A 17,239-nucleotide genomic window follows, 5' to 3' on the forward strand; every position below is an offset into this window, starting at 1 on the left:
GGCGCTGCCGGCGTCGCCATCCATGTGGCTGCGGCGGCGGCAGCACCAGGTAAGGGAGCAGGGAGGAGGGACACTTACCTTCCTCCGTCGCCGGCTTCAATTGAGGCCCCGGTTGAAGTTGGAAGTGAAGGCCGAGGCCTCTTCCGGCTTCAACCAGGGCCTCAATTGAAGCCCACAACGGAGGAAGGTAAGGGGGCAGGGGTGGGGGCCTGGCCTACCTGGCACCGCTGGTGCCGCCATCCATGCAGCGGCAGCGGCGCCAGGTAAGGGAGCAGGGAGGAGGGACGCTTACCTTTCTCCGTTGCCGGCTTCAATTGAGGCCCCGGTTGAAGTTGGAAGTGAAGGCCTCTTCCGGCTTCAACCGGGACCTCAATTGAATCCCGTGACGGAGGAAGGTAAGGGGGCGGGGTGGGTGGGTGGTTTCTCTTGTGCAGCCGCCGCCGCCGCCGTCCATATAGTGACGGTGGCGAAGCCGGATCTCGCTCCGCGGAGCGGAGCGGGAGACGGGCAGAGCAGCACGAAGAGGATCGGGCCCGATCCGGATTTTCCAGATCGGGCCACGAAGCGGATTGGGGGGTCCGTGCACACCCCTATTTTGTGAGGCTGGCCACAAAGAAAGATTGTAAGGCACTGTGCAATTAAATATGCTTTTCATATGACAAATAACAGCATGGAATCCTGGAGTCCAAATGCCCTCTGGACATAGTTTCCGTCTTAACTAGGAAACTGGAGCTCGCACCCTTGGGTCTTGTTTGGGATGCCGCTGTAGCAACGTCCTCGTGCTTTTGCAGTCATTATGTGGGACTGAATTTGAGCTGCTTCCATCGGAAATTGAGAAATTCACAGAGCATTAGTGGTGTTGCATTCCCCGTCCACCCAGCCTGCTCTGTCTAGCACTCCCGCAAACTTAATATAAAAAGCGCAGACCTGTTTTCTTCTGGAGGACATGCAAAATTGATGGGTCATAGCCCTGATATGTGTGTCCAGCAGGGATCTCTGGATACAGCTGAGCAGCCATATGAATGGAAGATGAAGAGAGAGAGAGAGAGAGAGAGGTGGGGGGGGGGGGAGAGGGGAACAGAGGAGAGAAGCATAGGTTGCATGCCCAGATGTCCCGATTAAGAAAACAGCAGATCTGAAGGCGGTTCAGTGCCTAAAACAGAGGAGGGAAATATTTGGCCCTCCAAATGTTGTTGTACCTCCAACTCCTATCAGCCCCAGCCAGCATGGCCAGTGGTCAAGGGTTATGGGATTTGTACCTACAATCTCTGACTGCCCCCCACCAAAAGCCCTTTAGTGTACATTTGTCTCAATTCTCGCTAAAACCAGTTTTCGCTGAGCAGATAGGTCCAAATGTCCTGTTGCCCAGTTACACAAGGCTCGGCCTACCCCTGCCTCTCCCAACACTGGGAAGCTATTCCCGCCCCCGCCCCCAGTTCAGACTGCTTTGCTGACAATACATGATTCAAGCATTGCCAAAGGGAGTGGAGGAGAAGGAAGGAAAGACGGACAAGAGATGTGACCCTCACCCTCTGCCCCAGAATATGTGTGTGTGTGTGTGTGTGTGTCAAGTGAGGATGATTCTTTCTGGGTGGGTGGGGGGGTGGGGGCATTCCTTCCTTTCCTTCCTTCTGAACTACATTCCTGAAGCATGTCCCTATTTTTATAGGGATGAAACAAAATTTCACATAAAATCTGGTAGCATTTCGCATGCAAAAACTGACATTTGATTTTTTTTATTATTAAAAAAGACACTTTGGGCACTGTGCATGCAACACGCATGGCAGCAGTTTGGCTCCTCACACAACCTACCCGAGGAATGCACAACACCCGCTCTCTGCAGATTCATGTGTGCATAGACTGGGGCAGGATCTACACTACTGCTTTAAAGTGCTTTAAAGCACTTTATAACAGTTTTGACAACTGTTGGGGCCCAGGACACACTACATATACAGTTTTCAAAACGTTTTCAAAGTGCTTTAAAGCGCTTTAAAAGCATTAGTGTAGATCCCCTACCCGACTGTAAGGTTTCATTGATTTAATTCAAGAGCGCAGAACCTCAGGCCCAGGGGCCAAATTAGGCCTGGCTGGGGTCCCAAACCGGCACTCCAGGGTTCCCCAGATGCCCATGCCCCTGACCACACCTACTTTCCCCTGAAACACCAATTGTTTGCTGGTTTTCTGTCTTTTGTGCAGATTTTCCCATTCTAAAAGGCTGAAAGGCCTCTCCTAAGGCTTGGTTACTGAAAGTAAGAGCTTTAAGCTAAAATATGCCAGTATTTTTAGTATTTTGGTTTCCCCCCACCCTTTTTCTTTCATCCCCACCCACCAGTGGAATGCGCCCCGGAGAGCTCCCCTGAAATGAAATTTGGCCCTTGGACTGAAGGAGGTTCACTGTCCCTGACCTACATAGTTTGCAAGACCCACACAAAACTTTTGGAGACAGTCATGTGCAATATCAGCTCCCAATGGTGAAGGTTGGGAGGGTACATATCTCACCCACATGCTCTTGTTTTTCAGCTCCAGAACGGCACATCAGCAGGACAGGCTGTGGCCATTGAGCTGTTCCTCACACTCCAGCTGGTGCTGTGTGTTTCCGCCTCAACTGACAGCCGCAGGACTGACAATGTGGGCTTCCCAGCACTGTCCATTGGCTTGTCAGTCACTGCGAGACATCTCTTAGGGGTGGGTTTAAAAGTGAGGAGTGTGGAACCCCTCCTCACCTCCACCCTCAAAAGTTCCCTTTCTGTAAACATCCTCAAATATGTCCCTCAAGCAGAAACTTCCCAATTTACCTCACATTTAGACAAAGATTTGTGGTGATTCTTGTCCAAGGTCTTCTCAATTTTGGCCTCTTTGTGTGGACAAGAGCAGCAAACACAACAGGGCATCCGGTTCTGGTGAGAGGCACAGGAAAGCTTGAACTTGCATTCCTGTTTTTTGTGGGACCTAAATAGAGAGGGATGTGTAGTGGACCTCAGGAAATGTTTTATCAAAACGATTTCTGCTTCCTTGAACATTTGTCCAATGAGCAACAGCATCCACTTTAAAATGTTCAGTGAAATTCTGAGGCAGTTCCTGCTCCAGCTAAGGGGAGAGGGCATACCTCACTAGCGGACAACATTTTGCATTTGATAGACCTCAGGTTGAATCTCCAGTTAATATCTCTCAACTGAACAGGGCTAGGAAAGACATCTGTTCAAGGCCTGGGTTTGCTACAGCCAAAGTAGAGAGTCCTGGCCTAGATGGGCCAGTGTTTGGACTTGGTATAAAATAGCTTTGTGTGTTATAATGCCCTGGCATTGAGGGAGCAATTCTATCCCCCCCACCCCCGCCGAGAGCATCTGGGGGGAAACAGGATTGTTCAGGTTCTGGGCTCCCGGCTTCCTCCCCTCATAGCTGGTGTTGGTCTCTTGGCATTGACTTTGTGTCCTTGCTCGGAAACAAGTATAGAGATGGGGAAAGGGGGCATCGCAGGAGGGGAGGGAGGGGAGGAGGCTCGGGCATCAGACATATGCCCCATCCCTGTCCCCAGGGATGCCCACTTTCCCCATCTCCATGCCCTATTATTATTATTATTATTATTATTATTATTATTATTATTATTATTATTCATAAATACTTTAGCTGGTGACCCTGATGATGAAAAATCCACCACTATGTTTGTATAGTGTCCTTTGTCCCTTCCTCCCACACTGTGTATTGTCCCCACTTAACCCCAGAGCTTGTGTCAAGGATAAGCATGGTCAGGCACTGACAGTGGAGGCTGGTGTTTCCTGTTACAGTGGGGAAGTGAATCTGCTTTGGGTTTCAGTAAGAACCAGTCAGAATTCTAAAGGAGCTCTCCAAAGTGCTGAACCCTATCTCCAAAGCGGGTTCAGCAATTGTATATCTCCTGTAGAGTTCTGACTAGTTCTGACTGAAACCCAAAGCAGATTCACTTCCCCGCTGTAACAGGAACCACCAGCCTCCTCTGGGAAAAGATGTCTCTGCCTGCCACTGGCTCTGGCCCCACCTACCACTGACTCTCCGCTGCCAGTGAGCAGCCCTCAGTAGAAAAAAGAGAGAGAAGGCAAGAAAGGGGAGGGAGGGAGGGAGGTTCCCCACTCCTGTGCTAAGGTACCTGCTCCCTTGAAAATTCCACACAATGTAGTGAAAGGTTAATGAGATACTGCCTATTCAAGAGATGTCTGGATATTACCAGAGTGCTCCCGTGGGAAGAATTTCTCATTACTTATCCTCAAAGGGGACACCATAGGCAGGGAAAGAAGTGTTGGGTGAAGAGGAGCCATGGCAATATCTTTAAGCATTTGTCAAGGAAACTAGGTGAAAACTTGCTGTTCCCAGCCCCAGGAAAAAAATATCATATGTAGTAGTAGACTGAGCACTGCATTTGCAGAAGGATGCTGTAGCTACCACTGACCTGGCATCGGGGGGTGCAGTGGGCAGTATTATTTTAGATCCTGGCAGATATTCCCGCTGTCATGAACAAACGAAAAGCTTGGCTGTACCATACTCCCTGCTCAGCTGGGGCAGAAAATCATAAAGCAAAACAAAATGAACACCATGCTGTGAGAACAGCTTGGTTTCCCTTACTTATCTCCTTTCCCTCTTTCCATTTCCCTAGATCTACTACACCGGCTGCTCCATGAACCCAGCTAGATCATTTGGGCCAGCCCTGATCAAGGGGAACTTTGCTAGTCACTGGGTAAGAGAAGAATTTGCTTCTGGGGGGCGGTGATACAGGAGAAGCATGTGCTGTTGGCCATACAGAAGCAGCTGGCAGACCAGCAGTGAGGAAGAAAGGCAGGCGTAGCTGGCAAAAGCCCAGTCCTGGCAAGAGAGTGGTGCAATCTAACTTTCACCAAAGCATCCTTTCTTTCGGTCTCCCTATATTTTCTGGATCGGACCACTGGCTGGTGCCATCATAGCGACTCTGCTCTACAACTATCTTCTATGTCCACAACCCAGGAGCACAGCAAAACGACTTGCCATCCTTGGAGGACACAGTGATCCTGAGAGTGAATGCCAGAGGAACCTGTCTCTGAAGGCATACTTCATCCACACCCTGCCCAAGATCAGGGATGATCAAGCCTGAATGCAAGCACTTTAACAGGGACAGGTTCAGTCTTCCTATTTATTGCCAGGATGGACAGTTACTTTATCCTGAGGACCCAGTTCAACAGACTACAAATGAATGAACGGAAAACTTTGGAAAACTCTAGGTCAAGGGTGTGGAATCTCTTTCAGTTCCCGTCAGCCGCAGCCCATGGACAGGAATACTGGGGGTTGTAGTCCTACATATCTGAAAAGCACCAGATTGCAGGAGGCTGATGTGGAGATGTTTCTCTTTTAGAGAACAGAAATCCCCTTCACAGAGCTATAATTCCCAGGGGAAGAAGAAATTATCACTAAGCACGGCTCAGCAATCTCGTACCCTCCAGATGCTTTGGGCTACAACTCCCATAACTCCAAACTAGTGTGGACAATGGTCAGGGATTATGGGAGTTATAGTCTAAAGCACCTGGAGGGCACCAGCTCACCACCTTTATTGGAACATTTAGATATCCCTTTGGTTTCGCTTCCTTCTGCTGAATATCTTCCCTCACCCCACCCACTTAAAGATTGCAGAATGCCTAAATTGGTTAGGATTCCCAGGCCAATACTTCCAAGAGCCACTACAAAGTAATCCACCCTCCTACCTGCTCGGTTTCTGCTTCTCCATCACTCTTCTAGATGGGCTGTATGTTTTACAAACCAGAGAGTAACCTCTGAGCTAATCAAAGTCAGGCCCTCTGATTCATTCACATACAACAGGGGCAGTCTTTCTGGGCTGTGGACACAGTTGGCAATTTGAGAAACTGGGTTCCACCACAAAATGGCTGCCAGGGGAGGTCGGGTGTGGCACAGGAGAACTAACTTGTCCCAAAGACCAAGTACAAGGCAGAGGTGGGAGCTGAGCCCCATCAAACTAAACAACTTCTTTGAACCCACAGTTATCAGCACCAACAGAGACATATTCACAAGAAGCCCAGCTGTGAAATAGGAAGGATTCACAAGAAGCCCAGCTGTGAAATAGGAAGGAAGGACACCTTGGGGGTTGCCAAGAAAGGTGTCCGGAGATGCACTGGGGCCTCTGGGCACCATGTTGCCCACTACCACCTTGTGATTCTTTCACTTGCCTCTTGTTGTTTTACTCTCTTTGCCTCATATTCTGAGATAGTAATGGTGCTAATAACATTTGCATAGGGAAAGATCTCCAAACAAACACTAATTGTTGTCAGCCTGCCTTGGCCTGATTTTCTATCTGCCCCCCCCCCCCGCCCCCCGGGCATTCAAACTTCTCTGTTTCTCCTGGGTAATTTCTGTTTTGTGTTGTTCTTGTCGTTTATCTTGATGCTGGCTTTAAAAAGAAGAAGTCCACAGCAGCCTAAATTGCTGGAGCCTTTCTGGGTTGCTTCTCCTAAACAAGAGAAATCTGTTCTCCTTTGTGTCCTGGGGGCACTGGAGGTACAGGACTCTTAATAAACATCATGCCCAAACAGTCGGGTTTCTTGCCTCTTCAACACAAGTCTCCATTGCTACAAATACCGCTTTTCATCTTGCTTTCCACTCTCCCTGACCTTTCAATTTCTCACAATTGGTGCTGATTTGAAGCAAGGAACATTAAATAAGATGTATTTCAGTAATAACAGATCCCTTGTTAAAAAAAAGAGAGAGAGAGCGAGAGAAAGAAAGAAACAAACCCTCTTGGCAAGAAGATACAGAAAAGATAAGGACAAAGAGTGAACATTTCTGTCTCAGCAATAATAACCTTGTCAATCTTTGTGTCTGGAGCTCAACAGATGGCAAAAAATCCCTTCTGTTCACCGCTCTAACAGGCAAGATTTTATTGAAGGCATGGTATTTGCAAGAGGTGTGTGTGTATGTTTGTAGGCTTAAAAAAATCAACACAGAGAACACAAAAATGGATTTATATTCACCAGAGCAGAGTACAAGCAGAGGGTTTATTACAAATGGCTTGAATTTGGTGGTGCATGTCCTATCTTTATCTCCAGATCTCATTCTAGTGATGGATGAGTTGCAGAGATTAAAAAGAGATTGTTGAGGCAATTATAAGAAGAAAGCTATGCTGCTGATAGCAAAGCAACTAGACTTGATGGATACCAGGGCTTAATTTAAGCCAAGGTCTTTATCCCAGAACCTGTTTTCAATGCCAGGGATCCTTTATCACACCACCTGGAAAAGTGGCACCATAAAGGAATGAGCCTCTGAGCATGTGCAGAGCATCTTTGATGCATCACTAAATAACCATAGCTAGCTGCATACATCTTGGCACCTGCCAACAAACGTCAGATGCAACGTGCTAAAGTTGTGTCAGTATTTCATCGAGTGTGCCCACGATGATGAAATCTAAGACCACTTTGACTATGACCTTCATCTCAGATAAGGGGCATTTGCTCAAGTCTAAAGAAGTGTTGGAAGCCCAAACTACAGTCAAATTGGTTGGCAGGACAATTGCGTCAAATCACCAGACATCTGGCTCATCATTCATTTCACATGGACTGTATCACCCATGCAAAGCTGTTTCCACCCTTATCTCAAGTTCTCATTTCTTTTTCTAGACGGGTATTTTTACCTCTCTCTCTCTCTTTTTTTTTTAAAGGGGTGTGTGTGTTGCATTTATTCCTAGTTTATTTAAAATTATTTTTTTTAGGCCATCTTTAAGGGTGGAACCCTATAAAAGTGGCATACAAGACAAAAAAACCCATACAATGTGGATACAATAGTACATCATTTTATCACTTTTTTTAAAAATCCCACCCTTCGTTTGGGCAACATGGGGAACATGTGGCCTGCCAGATGTGGTTGGTCTGCAAATTCCATTAGCTGTAGCCAGCATGAGCCCTGGCCTAAGGAAGTAAGGGCAGCATACATGGCTATCCTTTTGTTGTCAAAGCTGCAACACAGCCTAAAAGGACTAACCCCCCTCCCTCTGAAAATCTCCTGCAGGTATTTTGTCTTCATGAATCTGGAAGTATTATCAACCTTTGCTCTTTGCCCATCCTCTTGATAGATTAGAATAGCTACTTTACTGAGAACTCTACGCTGTTAGTGTCTTGGAACAAATAGACTGTTAAATCAAGATGATGCCCTGCAGAATAACATGCAAGTGGTGAGTATTCCTCCATCCGTTCCTCCATCCTTCCATAGCGTCGCGCATTATCTCTTCCTATCTCTCCTTTCTCATCTCACACTATTGCCCCGCTCGTGCTCTTCGCTCCTCTAATGCCATGTTTCTCGCCTGCCCAAGGGCCTCTACTTCACTTGCTTGGCTTCGTCCATTCTCTTCTACTGCCCCTTACGCCTGGAACGCTCTTCCAGAACATTTGAGAACTACAAGTTCAACCGCAGCTTTTAAAGCTCAACTAAAAACTTTTCTTTTTCCTAAAGCTTTTAAAACTTGATGTTGTGCAGACTTCTACTGTTACTTTCTACTGTTAGTTTTACCCTACCCTGTGCCTGCTTACCCTACCCTGTACCTGTTTGCATTCTCTTCCCCTCCTTATTGTTTTACTATGATTTTATTAGATTGTAAGCCTATGCGGCAGGGTCTTGCTATTTACTGTTTTACTCTGTACAGCACCATGTTCACTGATGGTGCTATATAAATAAATAAATAAATAAATAAATAAATAAATAAATAAATAAATAAATAATAAGGACGGGGGAGGGCAATTGCAGCCAAGCCATGTGCTCCACCCCATGTGGGCGGCGCCAAGTCCCTGATTGGGTGCTAAAGGCGGCCGCCACGCAGGATGGGCAGCGCTGCGTTCAGAGAGTTCAGAGTTTCTGCACGCCGGGGTTCGCCATGGTGCCGCCTCTCGTCCTGTTCGCGTCCTTGGACTTGGCGCTTCAGTGGGGTCTGTGGGTGGCGGCGGCCGCGTTGCGCACAGAGAAGTTTTTCGACTTGGCGGGTGAGGAGGAAGCCCGAGGCGCTGGGTCGGGGGAGAACGGCGGTGGGAGGGTCGGGGTCGTGCCTCTAGCCGAGCAAGCTGGTGGGACCCCGATGTCGAGCTTCGGCGTGGTTGGTTTCGACGGAGCCGTGCGCCCGTCTGACCCGGCGGCGGAGAGTAGGCTGAGCGGGTTTCTCCAAGGGTAACTTCAGCCCTGTTCATTTCAGTGGGTCTCTTCTAACACTGAACCCACACACACCGGGCCTCTTACAATTCCTACTTGGTGCCCACTTCCCACATCTCAGGGACGTCATATCGATATTATCTACGAAGGCCGGATTTCCTAGACCATAAGAAATGTGCATCAAACGTCTCTTTGGGAAATTATGAATGAAAACCGCACAGGAATGTAACGGAGGCGCGTTCTTATTGCGTCCTTCCTAACTTTTTCTGTTGAAAAGCGAAGCCTCCGCTCCAGAGCAGAAAGACAGTAGGGAAGTCAACGCTCCAATTTGCCCACGAGCCCCCGCCCCCACCCGATCAGCATCGGAGGATTTTGAACCCGCTGTATACAGCATCATCCCTATCTAGATACCACTTTATTTAGAGAAGGACAAATAACAGCTGGAAGTCTTGTTACGTCTGGGGAAACCTGCACTCGATTTATAAAGTGACCTCTGGAAACTAAAGCTGGAATCCCCTCACTTCCGTTCCTGCCTGAGTGCTTCAACATTGGGAGGCCATTTAGACTGATAAAAAAAAAATAGCCCCACCATGTCTGCTGGGATGCTATCATCTCACCAGCCAAAAGGGTAATTAATCCACTTTGTCAGCTGACTTCCTGCTTTTAGAGGGTGTATATATAGGCCGGCTTTCTGCAGCTAGCCTTTCCCAACTTGTTGCCCTCCATAGGTATTGGACTACAACTCCCATCCCCACTCATGCTGGCTGGGGATGGTGGGACCAGAGTTGCAACCCATCACATCTCCATAGAGGAAAGTAGCCATGAAAATCCAAGATGGGTTGTTTCTGTGCAAACTCTGAAGAGCACACATAAAATGAAGTAGTTAGTAGTACAGACTAGGTTGCCCACCAGTTAACAACAGACATACCCTTAGAATTAAGGAACAAGACACCTCTGAGTGTATCTCAGTAATTTGTTTTTAGCACCAGAACTACGCTCACAACCCTTTCCACACTGATCAGGCTAATTGCTCAACACTACTTCAGATTAGATCCACACACAACCTTTCTTCTGACCGTTTGTAATGGCACGAAAATAATCACACCATTTCCATAGCGAGCCACTGCACACCAACAGCTCACAAACTGCCACACCGAGTAATGGACACTGGCCAATAGACTACAAGACGTATAGGTCAAAAATGCAGCATGTTCATCTATATCAGAGGCCCATCTCAGCTTAGCCAGGTCAGAGAACTGTAAGTTTGTAGAAATGCTCCAGAGCCCTGGTCTTAGTAATCATATTGAGACAATAATTATTTAAACTGTTTTTTTTAATCATTGTTGTAGCCCACTTTGGGAGTCCCCTAGCTTGACGGGTTGGGGGTCAATATTTAAATAACAATGTTAAGAGGTCAGCTGGTGTTGTTCAGATTACACAGTTCCAAAAGCAGAGTGGGCTGCAGTATTTACAAGACATGGGATGAATATTACACATGTACAGAGATCCAACAATATATGTTGCACTGCAAGTGGAGGTATAGGTGTAGCAGAACATGAAACATTGGTATTGACTGTCAAGGTTACTTGTGTGGAGAGGATAGCTTCCTCTACCCACGGATTCGGATTCCTCCTGATATGCCCATACCCTACCATATTCAAGGACTACTGTGTCATTTTAACTTTTAATGCAGTTTTCTGCATCTCTCTCTCTCTCTCTCTAGGAAGTGGGACATTCATATTGCTAGCACACCTGAGCCTCAGATGGGGTAACACACAGCATCCTAGGCAGCAGATACAGACAGGGCTGGTGACTATTTGGGGCCTCAGGTGAGTTTCGAATGAGCTGTACATTTGTTTCAGAGGGAGACATGAGTGTGCTGGAACCTATCCATCTCAGCAGCCAGGAGATGACCAGTGGTATTTGGGGTGAACGAGAAATGCTGTCCTAAGAGCTGGCAAACATTGCTGATGGAGTTTAGCCTAAAGTCAAAGCACTACCTTTGAAATGAGTCTTAGCACTATTTATATATTAGTGATAATCCTGTACTGCTTAATATAATAAAATGCCTAAGTGTTTCACATACAAATACTAAAATCACATTTAAAATACATTATTAAAAACAATTCCAATTGTCATAATAGTACAGAGCAATATAAAGAGCAGTAAGTTGGAGCAGCATGATTAATTACAAGCCACAGAAAGCCTAGTATTATGAATGGGTTCTCATACTTCACTTACTTCCAAGTGATGTGTTGCCTCTCCAGGATTATGGCTGCAGCTCCAAGGATGGTGGCAGGCTATGTTTGTGCCATATTGCCACACACACACAGGGGAGAAACACACATAGTGTGATACCGAGCTTCCTGAGAATCTTAGCTTCCGTGTTTTTGTCCTGTAATCTTTTTTTATATATATAAACAGGTTTCTCATAATGGTTGCAATGGTGTTTTTGATAGTGTGGAAAACCAGATGGGTTGTTTAAAAAGACTTCCAGGGACAGTGCACTGCCTAGCTCTTTATATTTCCCAATCACTAGCAGAAGCAATACATTTTTAATAGTAGTAAAAATGCAGAGTAAAATTATGCATAAGATTCATTTGTTTAACTCATATGTGGGATTTTGATTTTTAAATGCACACGGCTTTTCCCATGACCTTTTCTGCATTTTGGTTTCAGAAGAATGGTGAAGAGTCAGGTGTAAACTCACACAGAGTCATATGCAGGGCCACCCAAAAGAGGTGGCAACACTACCTAAAGATAGCTTTTAAAATTTACAGTCATTGCTAAATGCTGATTGAAGCTTAGGGAAGATCCACATGCTTGCATAGAACAATGCACATCATTGTCATTATGTTCACTTATCTTTGTTATTCTCAGGTTGGGGCTCTTCCTCTTCTTACGGATCTTGAAGGAGGGGTACGATAGACGATTCAATGGCATAAGAGAGAATCCAGGCACTTTCTTCCTTTACTGGACAATGCAAGGTGAGAGTGTAGAACAGTCAGTTTAGAAACCAAGATCTTCTTCCTACAGTAGGATTGAACTGAAGCGTTGAACAGGTTCTCTCATGCATCAGGCATGTGGTGTGCATAGGGCTGTGTGTATGCCATCTCAAACTGAACCGAAGAGTAAATGCTAAAGAGCATACAACTGTACAAAAATATTATAATGAGTGACAAACCAATACATAGGAAATAACTATATAGAAATGTACAAAGCAGAATTAGGTGATTTAAACAGGTATACACAGAAAATATATGCTAGAGAATCAGTATATTTATTGATTATTGCATTTATATCCCACCTTTTTTCCTCCAAGGAACCCAAGGTGGTGTACATAATCCAACTCTCCATTTTATCCTCACAACAACAACCCTGTGAGGTAGGCTGGGCTGAGAGTCTGTGATTGGCCCAAAGTCACCCAGTGGGTTTCCATGGCCAGGTGGGGACTAGAACCCGGATCTCCCGACTCCCAGACCAACACTTTAACCACTACACCACACTGGTGTAAATCGAATATAAATAAGCAATGTTTTTACAGATGGGCAAAGGTTTAAATCAGTAAAACATAAAAGCGTAAATTGAACACAAGCAAAGTTTTTTATAGACAGGCAAACCCTGTTTCGCCCAACATGGCGATTATACATTATAAGAGGCAGAAAAGACTTTTCAGATGTAGATATTTAACTACAGACTTACAGTGAGATCCTGGCCATTTACTAAGAAGTCAGCCTCAATCTGTTGTTTTTGCAGGCATATGGATATTCATAACACTGCTCCCCACTCTACTTCTGAACCTGGAGGAACACGAGAAACCTCTTGGATTCTGGGACTACCTTGGATGGAGCACCTGGGCAGTGGGGTTCATTACAGAGGCTGCGGCTGACCAACAGAAGTGGCATTTCAGAAGCAACCCTGATAATGCAGTGAGTAATGGCTGCAAGGGAGGTTCTCTGCTACATTGCATTTGACATTAAGGAGTCATTCACCAAGGGAGCCAAGATCTCACTCATTTGACTCGCAGACAAGCCTGTTTGCTGCATAACAGATGGAATGGATTTTTCAAATTGATCTTTGGGGGCTTTTGCTTATAGCTTTTTTTTAAATAGACAGTGATTAGATACTGCACCTCACTCCATGCAAAAGTCAAAGGCCTCATTAAATGCCATTCTGAGGATAAATGACACATGCCTAGGCCACAGGAGCCTTTTGGTCAGGGTATTGTCCTGAAGCTACTCACTAAAGATTGCGGCACTTAGAAATCCTTCTCCTTGGTTTATCTACATAGAGAGGTAGACCTCCTAAATGGCTCTTTCACCCACAACGTAGGAGTCCTACCTTTGAGGGATCGCTCTGTAGGACCAAAAAAAGTAACTTTATTTGTGAAACACAGAGACTAAGTCAACAACAAAACAGACAATTTGGGGAAAAGAACTCAAAAGGTAAACATAATTCTAAATTCACTACTTTAGCTCTACCATGATAACTTACTGAGCCAGCCCTAAAGGCTTTTAGGAAGCGTCTGGGTTAAAAGACGGCATACTTACATCTCAGTATCAAAATGGGCAGATTTTGGGAACTTAATTTACTTTGGGAATCTTAAGCTGGTTAGACATGAGAATAGGTTTAGTGACACTAGCAATCCAGCCAATAGGAAAACTAGCTTGGAAGTTGGTCCTGCATATTAATTAAATCGCTAAAGGTAGCTGGGCAAGAAAGGAGACCCTGATAATTAAAAATTGGACATAGTTTTTACTGTCTTAACAGGGAATGGGATGTATATTGTTTTTGAATAGGCAGTGGGACAGTTCACATGTCACAATAAGCCCCCCTGAAAATAAGCCATGGTGGGTTGTTTGCTCACTAAACCATGTGCCTCTTGACAATCAGACACTCTGCGGCTTGCCGTGGCTCGTCTCCCCTAGTTCTCCCACCACATATCCCATGGGTCTTTGTGGCACAAGTTCAGCAGCCTATTCAAGCACGCCTCTAATTAATACAAATGTGCTCATTAGCAAAGGAGAGGGTTATTTTGTATATATATATTTCATATTCAGAGAGATTTGAGCATATCTAATGGTGTGTGCGTTTTCCCAACCTTTGGGGAATTTTGTGCAAATCTAACATTTATTTTTTTAACTTTTGGAGAGATTTGCACAAACCTGTAGTTACTAGATTTAGTAGATTTGTGCAAATCTCCCCAAACTTTCCCCCCGTTAAATGGTTAAATTTGTGCAAATCTCTCTGAATGTGGGGGGAAATAGTGTCACTGTCTAGGGAGGTGACAAAGTGGGGGAATAAATTGACTAGTGTCATTTCAAGATGTATTAGAGAGGGCATATCTTTAGTGAGATTGCAAGGAGCGATTGGGGTTTTACTGCTGTTAGCGTGGAAAAACCACTCTGCTGGGTCTGGATGTCACAGCAACCCACCCTTAAGTAACCACTCTGGACAAACCAACAAGCCATGGGTTCTCAGGGTGGGTTGTGCATGGATAAGAAACTGTGCCAGGTTCGGACAGCACAAGCCACCCTGAAACAAACAAGGATGACAACCCACCATGGGTTGTTGTGTAATCCAAGCCAGGTCAATGGGTAAGGCAGCCTACCTGAGCATACCTGATTTCCAATATGTGACAGCTACAATATACTCTGACAGCCTTGGGGTCAGTTCGATGTGCTTGCTAGATATGAACTGCCCAGAGAGCTTTGGCTATTGGGCGGTATAAAAATGTAATAAACCATATCAGACACCACCACCCAAAAATAGTTGAAGATCTCTAGATTGGGATGGAACTGGTAGCCATGTCCTGCACATATATTCAAGTGGTGCAACTAATTACTTCATAAATCTTCAACTTTTTTCTTTCTTTTTTTTAAATTTCCGCAGCGAAAGTTTATCCAGAGTGGCTTATGGGCTTACAGTCGCCACCCCAACTACCTAGGTGAGATTTTGCTGTGGTCAGGACTCTTTGTGTCAGCCACATCTGTGCTACACGGATGGCAATACATCAGTGTCATCTCACCCTTGCTGGTTTGGTTCTTGATAAATTACGTCAGTGGGATTCCACTCCTGGAGAAAGCGGCCATGAAGAGATGGGGGAAGGAGACCGCTTTCCAGGCCTATTTGCAAAAGACTCCCACGCTGTGGCCTCTCAGCTTGAGGCGGTAGCAGACAAATGTCACATCTACCTCTTCAGGACAGCCGCTGAGGGGCATCTGACACAAGACAACTACAGCATGGAGGCCACCTTAAATTGTCATATGTACCCTTCCCATGGCGATTTTCAGCTAGCACGTTATTCATATGCAGTGGCTCAACCTAAACCTAATACGGAGCAAAAATCCACAACCTGTAGAGTAAGTCAGTGGGTAGTATTCTACTGTGCCCGTGTGCTTGCCAGACCCACCAATTGCTCAACGGGGCTTTGGCGCTTCTAAAAATAACCAAGAAGTAGTGTTTCCAGGGGCAGGTTGCGCCAGGGGTCAGCCCCACAAGGGCAATAGATCCAGCAGAGTGGCTCCATTGGATACTGACTGGTGTGCACAAATGGCTTGCCATGTGGAAATGGCCACTAAAACGATCACTCTGCGACTTACTCCTGGGAAAGCCATTTCATATGCACCATTCCATGGGAAACATCAGTATGTGGAATGACCACTCAAGCATCACAGCATCAGCAGTCTTTCCTTCACTGCCCTGGAACAGAAATAGTCTGGTATAAAACACTAATCTGAGATTAGAAGGCTGTGCTGGTCTTTTAGCTTCAATTACATAAAGTAGCTGGAAGGCTTTGCTCTCTTCCTGGTAAGTGGGTGCCCCTTGCCTAGCTGCCTGAGGCGTTAATCCCAGTAATCCAGTGCACTGAAAAAGGAGAAGATCATAGCCAGTAAGTTCACCTTTTGTAGAAGGATGCATGAAAGCAGCAAGCAGGGTTAGTAGCAGATAACACACTAGCTGCGACAGGACCATTCAGTCTCCAACTTCATATAAAAGTCACCATTGTCTTTTGCATTTTTATGTAAAGTCAAGCTTGTAAATCCTTCAGCTTTGATAAACCTATGGTCTTTGTAATTAGAGTTGCTCTACCAGCTATGAGCGCAAGGTTAGGTATTACCTGATACCTCTTGAAATCTGTATTCTAACAGGCATGGCATCCTTTTAGATGGAGATTCCTTTGTAGTATGGTATTTTAGGACAGCAAATTATATAGACTTGTTACTGCTCACCCAGCCCTGATAAGTTAGGGCAAACTAGGTTTTAGTACAAATTCCTTTCTGCACAAGTAGTGCAATTAAAGTCAACAGAAGGAAGAGTTACAAGGACAAAATACCCTCTGAGTTAGGCAAATTTTAATTGGGCAAAAACATGCTTTTGTTTTCTTCACCTGTTTTGTCCTATATAAAAAAAATCCTAAATATACAGGGATGCAGCATTTGCTCTTACTGTGCACAAGGTGGTGCTAGAAAGCAGTACCATCAACTTCATATATATCAATATTTTTGCTGATTAATTCTATAAGATACTTCTGTATTATATGAAGTATTCAGCTACTGCTATTCAAGTCAATTGACAGTCCCACAGGTTCTTATTTGAGAGATGTTTGCTTCCCCTTTCCACCCTATTTGTACTCCAAATATTCCAGCTTAATTAAACACTTCTTCATAGGAAAGAGCTCTCTCCCCATCACCAATCTTCAGGTCATTTTACGCACACTTTTTGTATCTCCCGGAATACTACAGTTTTACTCCATTGTGAAAACTCTCCATTTATTTCCACCATCTTTTTCTTGATCCTTGTTCTCTGATTCATCTTGAGAGCTCATAAATAAGAGGTTTCACCTTCATTAGCATTCTAAGAGGAGTAGTTCTTATACAGAGGAAGTACCCATCCATTGTAGGAAGTGGAGACCACGTAGCTCACACAAAGTAAAAAGGGGGCCATAAACTTATAAATTTGCTTTAGTTCAACTTCTATTTCCAGAAAAAGGAAAGCAAGATCTAGTTGTTGGGTTTTTTGCCATTTATAGCCGTCATTAAAAGTTGACTGAGAAAAATGTGTTTTAATGCTCACTTGACTGCCTGTACTGAAAAGC

General features: G+C 45.3%; 2 protein-coding genes across 2 annotated transcripts in view; both read left to right on the top strand.

Annotated features, from left to right (window-relative positions):
• Window positions 1-5,098, top strand: part of LOC134395304 (aquaporin-2-like) — a 38,419-nt gene extending 33,321 nt beyond the window's left edge. Inside the window, exons 3-5 of the mRNA XM_063121457.1 lie at window positions 2,521-2,685; window positions 4,628-4,708; window positions 4,871-5,098. Of these exons, the coding sequence (XP_062977527.1) occupies window positions 2,521-2,685; window positions 4,628-4,708; window positions 4,871-5,098 (474 nt within the window). The remainder of the gene's footprint in view (window positions 1-2,520; window positions 2,686-4,627; window positions 4,709-4,870) is intronic.
• A 3,763-nt stretch (window positions 5,099-8,861) lies between these two features.
• Window positions 8,862-15,593, top strand: LOC134396621 (uncharacterized). The gene is made up of 5 exons (XM_063123153.1): window positions 8,862-8,978; window positions 10,865-10,970; window positions 12,022-12,128; window positions 12,898-13,070; window positions 15,034-15,593. Exons 1-5 carry the CDS (start codon window positions 8,873-8,875, stop codon window positions 15,313-15,315), a joined length of 774 nt encoding a protein of 257 aa, XP_062979223.1. The 5' UTR covers window positions 8,862-8,872; the 3' UTR covers window positions 15,316-15,593.
• Window positions 15,594-17,239: the final 1,646 nt, after the last annotated feature.

This window comes from Elgaria multicarinata, chromosome 3 (genome assembly GCF_023053635.1).
Source record: "Elgaria multicarinata webbii isolate HBS135686 ecotype San Diego chromosome 3, rElgMul1.1.pri, whole genome shotgun sequence".
Taxonomy (NCBI): Eukaryota; Metazoa; Chordata; class Lepidosauria; order Squamata; family Anguidae; genus Elgaria; species Elgaria multicarinata.

What these genes read in the sequence shown, in the direction of transcription:
- LOC134396621 (XM_063123153.1), top strand. Translation starts at nt 8,873, where the DNA reads ATGGTGCCGCCTCTCGTCCTGTTCGCGTCCTTGGACTTGGCGCTTCAG. An exon ending in GAAGTTTTTCGACTTGGCGG is followed by an intron (nt 8,979 to 10,864) that starts GTGAGGAGGAAG and finishes CTCTCTCTCTAG; the next exon opens with GAAGTGGGACATTCATATTG. An exon ending in GAAGCAACCCTGATAATGCA is followed by an intron (nt 13,071 to 15,033) that starts GTGAGTAATGGC and finishes AAATTTCCGCAG; the next exon opens with CGAAAGTTTATCCAGAGTGG.